At 33.1% G+C, this 14,117-nt stretch overlaps 2 protein-coding genes and 1 long non-coding RNA gene across 12 annotated transcripts in view; 2 read left to right on the top strand and 1 right to left on the bottom strand.

Moving 5' to 3' along the window:
• The window catches only part of LOC126921733 (carboxyl-terminal PDZ ligand of neuronal nitric oxide synthase protein), a 39,081-nt gene extending 31,940 nt beyond the window's left edge, over positions 1-7,141 (top strand). For 2 of the 7 annotated variants that reach the window (XM_050733590.1, XM_050733600.1), the window contains exons 2-8: positions 951-1,356; positions 2,334-2,538; positions 2,868-2,992; positions 3,106-3,291; positions 3,958-4,140; positions 5,358-5,630; positions 5,709-7,141. In XM_050733590.1, coding sequence (XP_050589547.1) covers positions 1,087-1,356; positions 2,334-2,538; positions 2,868-2,992; positions 3,106-3,291; positions 3,958-4,140; positions 5,358-5,630; positions 5,709-6,194 — 1,728 coding nt within the window. In that variant the 5' untranslated portion in view covers positions 951-1,086 and the 3' untranslated portion in view covers positions 6,195-7,141. Of the gene's footprint in view, positions 1-96; positions 246-871; positions 1,357-2,333; positions 2,539-2,867; positions 2,993-3,105; positions 3,292-3,957; positions 4,141-5,357; positions 5,631-5,708 lie in introns of those variants that run through there. The other 5 variants (XM_050733572.1, XM_050733580.1, XM_050733545.1 and 2 more) reach the window with 3 other exon arrangements.
• A 131-nt stretch (positions 7,142-7,272) lies between these two features.
• Positions 7,273-14,117, top strand: part of LOC126921594 (transmembrane channel-like protein) — an 8,596-nt gene continuing 1,751 nt past the window's right edge. For all 4 annotated transcript variants that reach the window (XM_050733301.1, XM_050733291.1, XM_050733281.1 and 1 more), the window contains exons 1-12: positions 7,273-7,837; positions 9,888-10,053; positions 10,395-10,566; positions 10,814-11,051; positions 11,116-11,304; positions 11,573-11,808; positions 11,873-12,064; positions 12,330-12,578; positions 12,677-12,746; positions 12,828-12,999; positions 13,185-13,904; positions 14,001-14,107. In XM_050733301.1, the coding sequence (XP_050589258.1) occupies positions 7,721-7,837; positions 9,888-10,053; positions 10,395-10,566; positions 10,814-11,051; positions 11,116-11,304; positions 11,573-11,808; positions 11,873-12,064; positions 12,330-12,578; positions 12,677-12,746; positions 12,828-12,999; positions 13,185-13,904; positions 14,001-14,107 (2,628 nt within the window). In that variant the 5' untranslated portion in view covers positions 7,273-7,720. The remainder of the gene's footprint in view (positions 7,838-9,887; positions 10,054-10,394; positions 10,567-10,813; positions 11,052-11,115; positions 11,305-11,572; positions 11,809-11,872; positions 12,065-12,329; positions 12,579-12,676; positions 12,747-12,827; positions 13,000-13,184; positions 13,905-14,000; positions 14,108-14,117) is intronic.
• Positions 7,747-8,992, bottom strand: LOC126922017 (uncharacterized). The gene is made up of 3 exons (XR_007712631.1): positions 8,513-8,992; positions 8,103-8,258; positions 7,747-7,859 (listed from the first exon to the last, which is right to left on the bottom strand). It is a non-coding gene; the product is annotated as an uncharacterized LOC126922017 (long non-coding RNA).

Raw genomic sequence — 14,117 nt, 5'->3', positions numbered from 1 at the left:
GATTGTAGATTTACAGGTTCGAGATTAATTCCTCGAATGAAACGAGAGTGCGTTGCGAACGCGACTTGCGTCGCCGGTTGTACATGCTACAGAGCAAATAAACTCTCGTGTAGCTCCGTTAACGACGCCGGTCCGTAATAGTTTCTAAAGCAAGAGCAAGATTTATCGGGGAGTTTGCCAGTTGTCGGGTCCACACCGGCTGGTCGGCTGTTTATAAATGGAATCGTCCAGCTACGCTACAACACGTAAATATCGATTCTTCGCCGGCGCTTGTATTTGAAATAAATTTCGTTACACCATTTATCGCTTCCAACGGATTGTGATTCGCGGTTATTCGAGTTCCCTTTTCATTTACGAGGATTAGATACTTTTTGAGAATGGTAATACCTCGATGATCGGATTCGTTTGACTCGCTGAAATTGAAAACGAAGTTTAGTATATGTATTGCACAGAGAAGTTATAAAGCGTTTAAAATGGGAAGAGCTGGAAATCGAATTTTTGTTAAATTGCTTATCCCTCGTGATGTAAATTAGGGCGGGAATGATGATTGGATTGGAATTGGTTAAGTAGAATTAGAAACATACCTTTAGTGAAGAATATTGTTCATAAAACTAATGGTGGGTAAAATTTTAGTTGCAGTAATTAAAGTTAGTCGAAGTCCGTGTGTTAAGGTTACAAAATTTTCATATACTCTAAATGTATTCTCAAGATATAAGTATGTACTCTTTCAAGTAAGAATTTAGTAATAAATAATTTAATAATAAATTATTACTAATAATTAATCCTTCGCGATTATAATTAAATATTTCCATAAACCAAAATTGTTTGTTCAGCGTATAATTACTCGATTATCACCGTCCTCAAATTACAGCATGCTGTTTACAATAAACTCACTATTGAATGCATCCAAAAAGATAAGAGTATAAAAGGAAATATACCATTCAATGTAGAACAAAAATGAAGTCCATAAGAAGACCATAAACTTCCACCACGTTATACGTGTACATACAGTGTCTTCTGAAAAAAGTATTGGTGTTACTTATTGAATAAATCTTCATTGTAAAAACGCAACACGTACCAACAACCATGCTGAAGAATTCGAAGCAAACGAACTCTGAGACAGCAGTGTCCCCTAGTTCCGGTCCAGCTAGTCCTTCTGGCGTCGAGACCACCCCGAAGCCCAGAAAAAAACTCTCGTTCAAGGAACCTGAAATATTCAACTATTTGAAGTTGAAGAAACCTTTTAAAAAGACAAAACCTCCGCCTCTTCAGTTGACGCATTCGACCACAAGCGTCGATTTTAGCTTCGATGAGAACCCCTTTGAGGAGGAGAACGATGACCTCGAAGAGCTCGAGGTAAAGGTGTACGCTTACGAATAACGCCGTTTATGGGGTAAGGTTGTCCCGCTCCTGTAATGAAAAAAGAAAAGTAAAGGAGAGCCACGGGATATCTTGGCAGATGAAGAACATCGCGCAGGAATAAATTATGCTATTATATGTCTTAATTTTTATTCATGGAGTCAAATTTTTTATAGCATTTTCTTTTGTATTTTTTTTTTTTTTTTTTTTTTTTTTGTTTATAGTTGGACTTTTTTATTTTGGAAATGAAGTTTGGTGAAGATTAGGTTTGGTAGAAATTGGGACATTGATATATCAAAGTGTTTTCGAATACAGTTCAGATGGTTTAGGTTTAAGTTTAGAATTAGATTGTTTGAAGTTTGTGGCGAGTGAATATTTTAGCACCTAAAAGTCCTCAGTAAGGAATTAAGGGCACGTTAAAATCTTAATCTTTTCGAAATTGAAATATTTGGAGACGCAAAAGTTTGAAAAATTCAAAATTTGAGCATTTGGGAATTTAAAAATAAATAGTTCCAATAATTTGGAGATCAAGAGATTTAATTGTTTATGAATTAGAAAATCCAGAAATTTGAAAATTTAAGGATTTGGAGATCCAAAAGTCTTACAGGAATTTGGAAATTTACAAATCTGAAGTTCAAAAATTTGTATATTTTGAATTTTGGAAAATTAAAATTAATTATTCCAAAATTTGGGAACTTGGATTTTAAATGTTGATCTTCTGAAAATTCGGAATTTCCAGACTTTTGACGTTTTAAATTATTATGTTTTCCACTAGACCGAAATTATCCTTAAAACTTCAAAGTATTTGTAAGTTCCAACATGCTTGCGTCGAATTTTGATCTTTCAGTACTTGAAGTTTCATGATCAGGCACACATTCACCTTAATATCTGCATGTTATGCGACAATTAGCCCTCGTCACCTCTAAATATTATACTTACTTGTACGTTCAATTGAAAAAGTTGGATTTCGTTAGAGTCAAGCGATGAGGGTGGTCAGAACGGTAGGACAGGCTTTCGAGGTGTGCCATAAATTAAGTTTAAACAACGCCACGGAAGAACGGGACCGGGGGGAGAAAGAGAGAGAGAGGGAGCACGGTGAGAATCATCGTGACGTTTACGAGGACCAAGACGAAATTCCGAATGAACAGTCTCAACCGTCTCCATCTTCTGTGCATAAAGGTTTAACATCCCGACTTCTGTTCAACTATAAAAAAAAGCAATTTACCTTTCTCAATTAGTTTTTCATTTAATGACGTATTAATGAATCATAATATTCTTTACACCGTTTTTAATTCTCTCATAATATTGGAAACTATAAAGTTAAAAGATTCTTGCAAATGTAATATTTCTCCTTTTCCATTATTAAACTATGGATGTTTATGCATTTTTGAGAAATTTAAAAATGTCTATTTCTACCTTCATTTGTTTAGTTATGTTCATAAAAATGTGAAATCACATAAACGACTAGAATTTTCCAAATAAAAATTAAAAACTATATTGTATTTTAGATATATCGTTATTAGGGGATGTAGAAGATTCGGTACCGGAACAGACGAGCGTTCCTTGCCTTCTGAGGACGCACGAAATCCCAGCGACCACAGCGTCTACCTCCCCTATTAGACAATCGCCATCGGTAAGTTGAATCGTCATATAATATTAATAATGCGCTAGTCTATTTTAAAATTCTCCTTTAAGATACATTGGATATAAGTAGATTTATGAATAATTGTTTAATCTCATGTACAGGGCACGGTGACCTCCGATTGCGGAGGATTACTGGTTGGAGGCGAATTAACCGCTCTAAAGCACGAGATTCAACTGTTGCGAGAACGATTAGAGCAACAGAGCCAACAGACCAGAGCCGCCGTTGCCCATGCGCGACTGCTTCAGGATCAGCTTGCGGCTGAAACAGCAGCTCGAGTCGAAGCTCAAGTAAGTGATGATGCGCTGCTTTGCTTATAAGCCGCCTGTCGATTATGTCAGATCTGAAAATATTGATTTATCAGTACTAGATTTAACGTATTATCATCTGCTCTGTATAGATATTAATTAAGGTTGCCAGATATATACATGTAATTGAAAAAATAATCGTAATAAAATAAAGTAATAGTAAAAGTAATTAGAGTAAATATATACTAGCAGGTGTAGGTACTGATAAGTATAATTAATATTGTTTGTATGACAATAGAAAATATCGATTTGCAATGTTAATAAATGTTGACACATGTTAGAACAGATAGTTATTACTAATTTTTTGATAATTTACAAGCAAGCATCAGCGAAGTTTATAAAATTTGTAAAGTTTGTAAAAAAATTTGTGGGCAGTAATAAACATCAAGAGACATCGGTATATATTTTTAGATTTTGTAAATATTATCAACAGACGGTAGCAGCTATTTGTTATTGTTAGTAGATACTGATAAGTTGAATCAAATATAACACTAAGTACTTATATTTTATCTATGTCTATATGTCATTCATATCTTGTCGTGTTTTAGCTTTTATCAACAGATAATAATAACTACTTGTTGCTGTTAATACATACTGACAAGCTCAATTAAATATGATACCAAATGTTTATTATGTTTTATGTTTTAGGCCAGGACGCATCAATTGCTGATGCAAAACAAAGAACTTCTAGAACATATAGGTGCGTTAGTCGGCCATCTTCGAGAGCAAGAAAGAATCTCGAGTGGTCACGTAACCTCACAGCCTCAGTTGCCTGGCTCAGCGACGATGCAACAAACTACCACCGTTCCTGATCTGTCGAACCTCGGCCAGGTAACGCTCTACCGAATACCATGACACGAGTGTTCAACAGCCAGCAAGCCGTATGCCTGCGAACGTTGCATTCCAATTAACGTTTAGCACTGTATTTTGTATTTTCTTTGTTTTTCTTTTCTTTTTTATACCGTAACGCCTTTTGTACTGACGCATCTTTCAGTGATCTTCTTAATAAAACAATTTATGCACATTTTTTATATTTTGCACCTGTCATCGAGCAAGTGTGACTGTTTTTGTATCAAGAAATGTGTTACAAGTATTTTAATTTGTTTACTGTAGAATTGAGAATGCGTGCTTTTCTTTACTTTTTACATTTGTTAAAATGGCGATTGTTCTTTGTTTGTACCACTTGATTACGTTCCGTCATTTTATTTTTAGATAAAATACGACTAAATGTATGTTTAAAAGTATTTGCTATAATTCAAATTGAATGTCCTAGTTTTTTTTTTTTGCATGTACATTCATGATTATGTTTTTTAAAATATTGTTTTATGTTTATGAAAGATTTTATATTTTAACATAATTAAGATACCTGAATGTAAATAGTATCAATCCGTAAATGGATATATACCATTTACACAAAGAAAACTGATCTTATAATTTATTTAGTATGAATAGTAATTGGTCAAAAAATAGTGGAACAAAATTTAAACGCTGTGATGGAAAAAAGACGTTGTTAAGTATACGTGATAAGTTTAAGCATATTTCACAAAGGAACTTTTTAATCCTTTTAAGGAAACTGTATGAGCGGTTAAACTTTGAAACACGTGAAAACAGTATTGCTTATGAGCGACGCGTTTCATCCTAGATTGCTCGGCCGGAAGATAGCAATTTAATGCTGACGTTAAAGCTAAATCGCTAATCCAATAATCGTGCTAAGCGCCGGTGTGACGATGTTATGTAACAGGTCTTCGCACGGGATTTTGGATTTTGTGCTACCAACAAATGCTAGGTAATGTTGCCAATTTTTGAATTTTTACAAAGCATGCATCAGAATTAAAAATGTAGAATTTCAGGTAATCAACTATTGTCATTCTTCCTTAACGTTTCACATTCCAAATTTTTGCCTCACTAAATTTATAAAATGTGAAAATGTGATAATTAAAAAGTGAAAATTTTGCATATTTGAATGTATTAAACATTAAAATTTCTAGTTATCCACTCTTTTACATATTTTCTAGAAGAATGTTTTAATATCATTACCTTCTAAACAGTGCCAACGAACAGGAGGACAAAGTTCACCATGGGAACTGGATCCACCATCTCCATACTACTCTTATCCATCAGATTCCTTATACCCTGGAGGTTTGAATACAATAGGAATACAAGGAAATAGTTGTCCAGCAGATCAGTTACAGTTTCAAACACAACTCCTAGAAAGGCTGCACAACATAAGTCCATATCAGCCTCAAAGGTCACCTTATAACACGCCTTCTCCTTATACAATGGGTCCCAATCTTATTGTACCTCCTAACAATAGGCCAGCTGTAAGTAAATTCCAATATTAATTCTAACAAAATCCAGCAAAATATACATAATTTGTACAATTCTTTTGTATTTTACAGAGCTCAGCCCAGTTGTCTCCAAATTCCATGTCATTAAGAGCTTCTCAACCAAACAGTTTCTCTTCATCACCCATAATGACGCACAAAGTAGACAATTATATCGGAAGTTCAGAGACTACAGAGTTGAAGACAACATTTATTAAACCTTTACCCTGTACAGGCGAAAGGAACGTCAGTCACGTAGTTCAGGAGACGAAGAGTAAGCAGGATCGAATCAATCTGCATGACGAAATTCCACCAATTGTGTTGGATCCTCCGCCTCAGGGTAAACGCTTAGATACAACACCTAAGCAATCACCGACTAAAGAAAACTCCAACGGTCAAGCGTCGAATAAACAAAGTTTACATAACCAGAAAAACTTGGCTACCATATTAAGAACTCCTGGTCCACCGCCGTCTCGCACAACCAGTGCTCGTTTGCCTCCAAGAAATGATTTGATGTCCGAAGTGCACAGGACTACCTGGGCGAGACATACAACCAAGTGATAAAAGATCTTTTCTAGAGTAGTTTCTGAAAAATTTTACTGTCTACTAAACATATCATCTCTTGGGTAGAACGCTTTTTATAAAAAATAATGTTTTCTTTTCTATATTTTGTAGTATAGTTTGGGTCGCGAATTAATTTGGAGTTGATTGTTTGGCCGCTATATAAACTGTCTATATTATAATGCAATCAAAATTAATTAACTGTTATTATAATTATTCTTAGTTTTAAATATAACCAAAACCATTGTCTACACACGAAAGTTCTGCCCAAGTAAGCTTATTATTAAATGTAAGGACTAAGTGAAGCATGTAAATGCATTGTTTTCCTTATAAACGCTGTAGAGTGTTCATAGGAGGTGGGATTTTAATTATCAACGTAACAAACAGAAATAATAGTTCCAAATGGTTGTTAACAGTCTTTCTTTGAATGATAAAATCAGACATTGATAGCGGAATGTATAAATTTAGTGTATCCTTTAGATTTGGCGAACTTGTGCCAAAAGAGTAGAGCTTTTAATAAAGCGTATTTACAACAAGCGAGCAAACAATTTGTGATCAGCGTGTGACAAATAAGTGTATATAAAGTATATCATTCTTGTACATACTTATTACACATCTATAACTAATTTTACAAGTCGAACTCTGTATTGTAAAATAGAAAGATGCAGATTTAATCTGGTGTTAAATTATTATAAATTTTATCTAACATATTTCTTAGGGAAGACAATTCTTTTTGTATTGTATGTATGGAAAAATTAATGAACGTAAAAAGAAAAAGACAAATCTATATGTTGAATTCAGAGGAGTATATAAATATGTAGCTCTGACATGTTAAACTCGCAATTAAAATAAATTAAGATAAACAATTGGTTTATGAAAACGTTGAAGCCATCAGAAAGTATATTTAAAAATTGCAATGGCCAGTAAATAAAATGTTCTGTGAAAAATCGACGTGTTTAATTTACCTTTACAGTCAGGATGCATTTAATATCCTCATAAATGATGATATCCTTTCCACTGTATCTGGTACTATTAATGGCTTGCAGTTTAATACGTGTTAGTATCTTTCAGTATTAATAGGGTAATCATGCTGTGTAGTTCACTATTCTGACAGTGCTTGTACTTTCCTGCCTTTATGGTAATCAGTATACTAGCAGACCTTAAAAAGACCAGAACAATTTAACTCTTGAAAGATATACATACTTGTATTTTGTTTTATACAAACCTACGTTAACAATTTTTTAAACATATTTATAAAATTTATAAGTAAAACTTTTTAACTTAACGTGTTACTTAGCTTAAAGTTTGTCAATAATAAAAATAATGAGAAATATCTTTAGAAAAAGCATTTAAAGTTTTAGTGAAGTAACGATTAAATTTTAATAAACTGAAATTTATTGAAAATTTTGCGGGTATAATGATTGGTTTCTAATAAGAATACACCGCAAAAGATCGCCGTTTCTTTTTTTATTTGGCAATTTGGCTTTTTAATATAGTGAAATAATTCTTCAGTTGAGAATATAGATATGGAGAAAAGTACGAAACAGGAATCCACGGAGAAAATTTCTGGAATTTTAAGATCGAATACTGCATCTCAATCTCAAGTACAATCGATGCCATTGTCGATGCAGCCTTCTCTGCAGGTAAGGTTCAAACATATGTTTTCTGAAATAAATAAAAGAGTTTGTACTACAATGAAGAACTAATTAAATACATTCCTTTCATCTCGAAGAACAAAAAAGCAATTAAAAGATTGGAAAAATAGAAAGCAAGAATTTTTATTTGTGTTACGCCCGTTTAATCAACAAATGTGTTTGTCGATGGCAAAGAGTGACATTGCGTGAGTATCAAAGCTGTCATTGGGTTCGATAAATTTTCAGATAGTTTAGTGATTAATAAGATGTATACCTCTGCTAATTAGCAAATTAGTTTTGTAAAGTGAAGTTCTTGCACACGTATTTCCACAATTAATGTTAGTTCCTATAACTGTGTCTTTTGTACCAGTTTTGAGAAAAGACTACGGTAATCATCTTCAATGGAATACTGCTAAACTCAACACAATTTCTTAAATAATAAAATAAAACAATAAAATAATATATTTAATTAGAATAAATAGAGTAAAGTTTCAATGAATAATATAATTATATGCAATATTAAAAATGAGATATTAATATAGGTATGTGTGATATACAATGAGAAAGCGTAAAAGTTTGAAATTTACAAGATCGGAAATATGTCATATTTAGATTCAAATTTCAGTTGGTATAGATTAAAATGATACATACATATAATTCAATTCTAAGACTTGTTTAAATTACCTGCTTCTTTAGACAGATGACTCATTTTTACGAAGGTGTGTCATAAAAATGACTGATAACGATAACGTGGCGTTTCGTGGCTCTTCACAAATCTCATTTCTGAGGTCCCAAGAGTAAATAGTAGACGAAAAGGGAGAGAGTGATTTTCGGGAGTCTATAGATCTCGCGTGCTACGCGACGCGAGATTAGGAAAGAAGAATGATTATCTATGAAGCGCAGGGTGGGGTCACGTGAAGAATGCGAGTTATACGTGAGCACGATGAGTATCTAGGGTGCGGCACGTCGCATGTGACCTCGTGCCTCTGAACATTTACATTGACACTTGTTAAGCTCTTGCCATCGATGATTGATCCATACAAGAGATCCATATTCCTGAAAATAAAAATTATAAACATTTAGAATTCAATACTTTATTATTTTATAAAGAAGCTAAACTCCATATTTTTCTTACTTTTACAAAGGAGACAGAGAAGAAAAAAGATAGAAGGACATTATGAGCTTAAAAATTAATAAGAATTATAATATCAATATAGATTTTAGGAATCAATCACTTTTATAATAATAGTGTAAGACTATAAGAATTTTAATAGCATAATGATAGAAGAATCTTATTTATAAATTTGTTATTGATAATGTTATATAAGAAACAGGTCATCTTCTTTGTCTTAAAGCTATCTAAACCTATTAAAGCTAGCTCTTAAAGCTATTTGTTTTCTGAAGGTAAATTGGAACATTATTAGAAAACACGTTTGTCCTATAACCATCACGATATATATCTAACAAACTGTCTGATCGTTAAACGAAGTATCTACTTGCTCCTAATATACGACCTTTCGTGATTTCGAGGATTTGCGTCGTGGACGGAAACACGACGTCCCCGATATCGAGTAGAGCAGGCATTACAGGCAACTTATAGATTTCAACAGAGGGATGGTTTCACCAGGGAATGACCAGGTTCTTTCCTATTGACACGATGTCAGTTCCTTCCTATCCATCGACCTCACTTCATCTCTAATCATCGTCTTATTAACTTGCAATCTTCCAGTTTTATTAACATCCAAGTTGTTGTCTTTTATCATCAACAAATTTCCTCTTTCTTCGTTTAAAGCTTCCTCTGCGATATAACAACAAAAGTGTTAGTGTCTTTTCTAATTAATAGTCTTAGAAGATACGTTCAATGAAAAAGTTTTCTAAAGTGGAGTTTATAACAGGGACGTGGAATTTAATAAGAATTATACACTTAAAATTGAGTTCGATGTTATCATTCGATAATCAATCGCTTATGCATATTGTGTGCACAGTACGTGGCGTGAGAATGGATGATTTACGGGTGAAATTCATCCAACTAGTTTCCCGGTTTTGCCTTCTGCTGTAGGTGGGAGTTACTTCTCTGCAATCATCGGTTGAACGATCAGTTACCTTTGTCATCACCGAAGACGAGGGTAATCAGAGGGAAAGTTGCTCAAATCAAGCGAGGAAAGAAGAGAGAAACGCTATTGACGTGAAAAACTGCACCGATATGCAGAGAGTCTCTATAGCTGGTTTGTATTTGTAAATTAAACAAATCATCTACTAATATAATTCATATCATTCTGAATGACGTGTTTAATGATCCATATTAATCCATTATAGAAAATAATTTATTAAATTTGTCACAACAAATTTATCAGAGAAATAAATAACTATTTTTGTAAAAATGTTCCATTACTTACATAAAAATTAATTATTATATGAAGGTAGATGGATCAGTAAGAAGTTTTCAAGAGTTCTGAAAACATTTAAGAATTTCTGTAAAGTTGTACATATTTGTAATACATAATATAATAAATGTATAGGGAATTTAATTTATAGATATAAAATGTGAATACTTAATGAATTTTAGAGGAAGAGGCCAACGAGGATGAATATTCTGCTTCAGCATGTGAGATCATGCAACGACGGAGTTCTAGTCGGCGACAAAGCAGACGGAGACGTCGTCCATCCTCTCCTTTCAACGCCGAGGCTGAAGCCATGCTACGTCGAAGATCTTCCGTTTACACTATAAGTTCCGGAGAGTTAGTATATTACTTTCAATCTTACGTTTATCGATTATAAGAATTATCCCTGTAAAAATTAAAAAGCGATTATTAAGAACTAAATAATTTAAATAGAAAAAATAGAGAAAGTATGGAAATATTACAAGTATTAAATACTATATAATACATTAAAATACTAAAAATATTTAAAATAAACATATAAAGAATGTTAATTGATGATTAATATGGGTAGAAATAAAAATAGCATGCGTGTAAACTTGTACAGAACGGTGATCTCTATTGAAGAAAGCGGAAGTCAAGAAAAGATATTTGAAAAGTTGAAAATGCACAAAGAAGTGTTGAGTGGAGTGAAACAACAGGCTTGGCCACTTTGTCGGAAGATTAAATTAGTACGACAAGCAAAATCCTACGTTAGAAGACACGAGGGAGTTCTTCAGGAAAGATTAGCTCACACTCGCAGCACGAAAGACGTTATTGCTCGGATTTCCCTGTTTATTACCAAGGTAATAATTTAAAAAAGCTGTTGGTACATGTAGATCTTTTCCATTGACAGCGTTTAATTTGTAGAAATGGCAATACTGTCGGAGAGAGATGGTTAACCTTCAAACATGGTTAGTGCCATGGGAACTTCGTATAAAGGAAATCGAATCACATTTTGGTTCAGCAGTGGCTTCGTATTTTACCTTCCTTCGTTGGTTGTTTTGGATTAACCTTGTCATGACAGTTATTCTTACTGCTTTTGTGGCCATTCCTGAGGTATGGTAATATACTAGTTACTATTAACTAAATAATTATTATTGGAGACTATTCGAGATCATTTGAAAAATATGTGATATAATTTGAATGACAGTCCATTATAATTTAAAGGAGAATATTATTATAATTTCATTATTTTTAAATCAACTTTTTATCAATCAACTTTTTATTGCACTTGGAAATTTGGATTTGAGAAATTGAAGGAAGTTGAAATCTTATTACAAAGAAAAGTAGTCGCTCAAATTTTGTCAGATATTCTTCGCGACAGATGCTCATAGCAGACCGGGCAGCAGCAGGGGAGCGAAAGATAATGCTCGAGGAAGAAAAGATAAAATCGAAGCACTTATTAACTCTGTGGGAATTTGAGGGGATCTTAAGGTACTCACCGTTCTTTTATGGCTGGTACACGAATCAAGATTCTGAAAGCGGTTACAGATTACCTCTAGCTTATTTCGTCACCAATTTGGTCATTTATATCTACAGTTTCGTCGCCATATTACGCAAGTACGGCTATCTATAAATCAAATTTTTTATTCTCTACAAAAAATTATATTGACGGTTTTCTTAGAATGGCAAAAAATTCACGATTGAGCAAACTCACGGAGAAAGACGACGAGTGCGTGTTTTCTTGGAAATTATTCACTGGATGGGACTTCATGATTGGAAATACTGAAACTGCGCACAATAGGACGGCGAGCATCGTTCTTGGATTTAAAGAAGCTTTGTTGGAGGAAGCTGAAAAAGAAAAAGATGAAAGGAAGTAAGATTACCCAAAGAAATATATTATTTTTTTATCATTTTACAATATCTTCTTTTTTATAAAATCACCTATTCTTCCATTATACATATCTTTTTCTATATTATTTTCATTTTTATAAAGCTTATTCTAGTTTACATTTGCAAATACCTGCAATATTAATGCAAATAATTTATTTACTTACATTTATTCTCACTTCTATTAAATTAGTGGATCCCTGTAATTGTATTATTTTGCCTCATAAACTTAATGCTTTGGAAAATTTTAGTTGGAGGATTATATCAATGAGGATCTTCGTAAACACATCTGTGATTGCATTATTCGGATTATCAGCGTATGCCGTGGTAAAGATGGTTGTACGAAGTTCTGAGGAACTCGAACAGACCAATTGGTGGCGTCAAAACGAAATTACGGTCGTACTGTCCCTGATCACATACGTGTTCCCGTCGTTATTTGAGATATTGGGACTACTGGAGAGCTATCATCCTAGGAAACAGCTGCGTTTGCAGCTTGCACGGTGAGTATTATCAACAATTTTAATCTGATACATCCATTAGGAATCTTAGTTTCAAATTTGATAATTATTAATTTGATGATTGAATTGACTTTTCGCAGAATAATGGTTCTCAATTTATTGAATTTTTATTCACTAATATTCGCATTGTTTGAGAAGATCCATTCAATGGCAAGTGAACTGTATTTATACAATGATATGTTTATTGAATTATGAAATTCAAGAAGATATCTAGTTTTGTTGATGTTACAGAAGCAAGATTTAGAATATGTTCAGGAAACAATTAAGAACTGCAAATACATATCTATTGAATGTGATGATAGTATGAAGAAATCACAACAGGTCGTGACATTAGCATCCTTAAGTTTAATCTTGGCAAACAATGTCACTGCAATGCAGTATAGAAGTGAACTTCCTGAAACAAGTATGTCTTTATCATCATTAATATTTTACATAATTTTTTATTCTAGACAAAGGAGCTCGACTGCAGTTACATTAATGGACAGAATCTTCTAATCTCTATATTTCTTCTTTTGCTTTCTTCTGTTTTAATACGTTTAGTTGTCATATAAATATACATTAACAATTTCTTTATATCGAATAATTTAGCACTGCCACCATTTTCATTCATACCCGCGAGTCTGTATCTGAACCCGATACTCGATGAAAAATCCCTGGAAGAAATATACAATGTCGGAGATTATCCTCCTCTGGATTACACATACGATAATTACGACGATATTACATCAAGCGAACTGAACAAATCTGCATCCATTTCCACCGAAAATATAACTGAAGAGACAAATTTTACAACGCAAATGTTTGAACAAAATGATATATTTGAAACAACCACTATTTTCACTATCTTCGAAAATCTCACAGAAATTTCTTTTACAAATTTCACTGAAGAAACTGATAGTTCTTCTATGACTAGTATTTTTTTCAACGAATCTACAGCTTACAGCGAAACAATTGAAGAAAGAGATTATAATATAAGTACAAGCACAAATACTATTTCTAGTATCATTACTGAAGATTACAATGAAATTTTTCCTACGAAGACAAAAGAATTTATCACATTATCATCTATATCATCACAAATAAATGATACATCTGAGTATTCTGTAATTACAACATTGAATACAAACACTGAACATTCGATGAACACGATTACATTTAATAGAGAATCTAGTATAGAAAGTACTGATAAAATTTCCACTATCGACCGTTCCTCAACAACGTTACGTGAAGGTGTAATACCTCTCTCAGAAAAGGACTACGTCACAAAATGTTTTGAAAAGATTTGCACAACAACTACACAGAATACAAGTATAAACAAAGTATAATTTGTATACTATACTTTTAAAAATATTATCGTTCAATCTTTAACTTATATTTTTTATACTTGAATATTTCTTCTATTAGCCTCTTCACCGAATCCGTTAGACATAAAAGCTCGGAAAAAGCCTCGTCGTTTGTGCTGGGAAACGATGTTTGGTCAAGAACTTGCTAAGCTCACCGTCATGGACTTGGTGAATTTAA

The sequence above is a fragment of the Bombus affinis genome, chromosome 1, assembly GCF_024516045.1.
Source record: "Bombus affinis isolate iyBomAffi1 chromosome 1, iyBomAffi1.2, whole genome shotgun sequence".
NCBI lineage: Eukaryota > Metazoa > Arthropoda > Insecta > Hymenoptera > Apidae > Bombus > Bombus affinis.
This window is presented reverse-complemented; position numbering and strand designations above follow the sequence as displayed.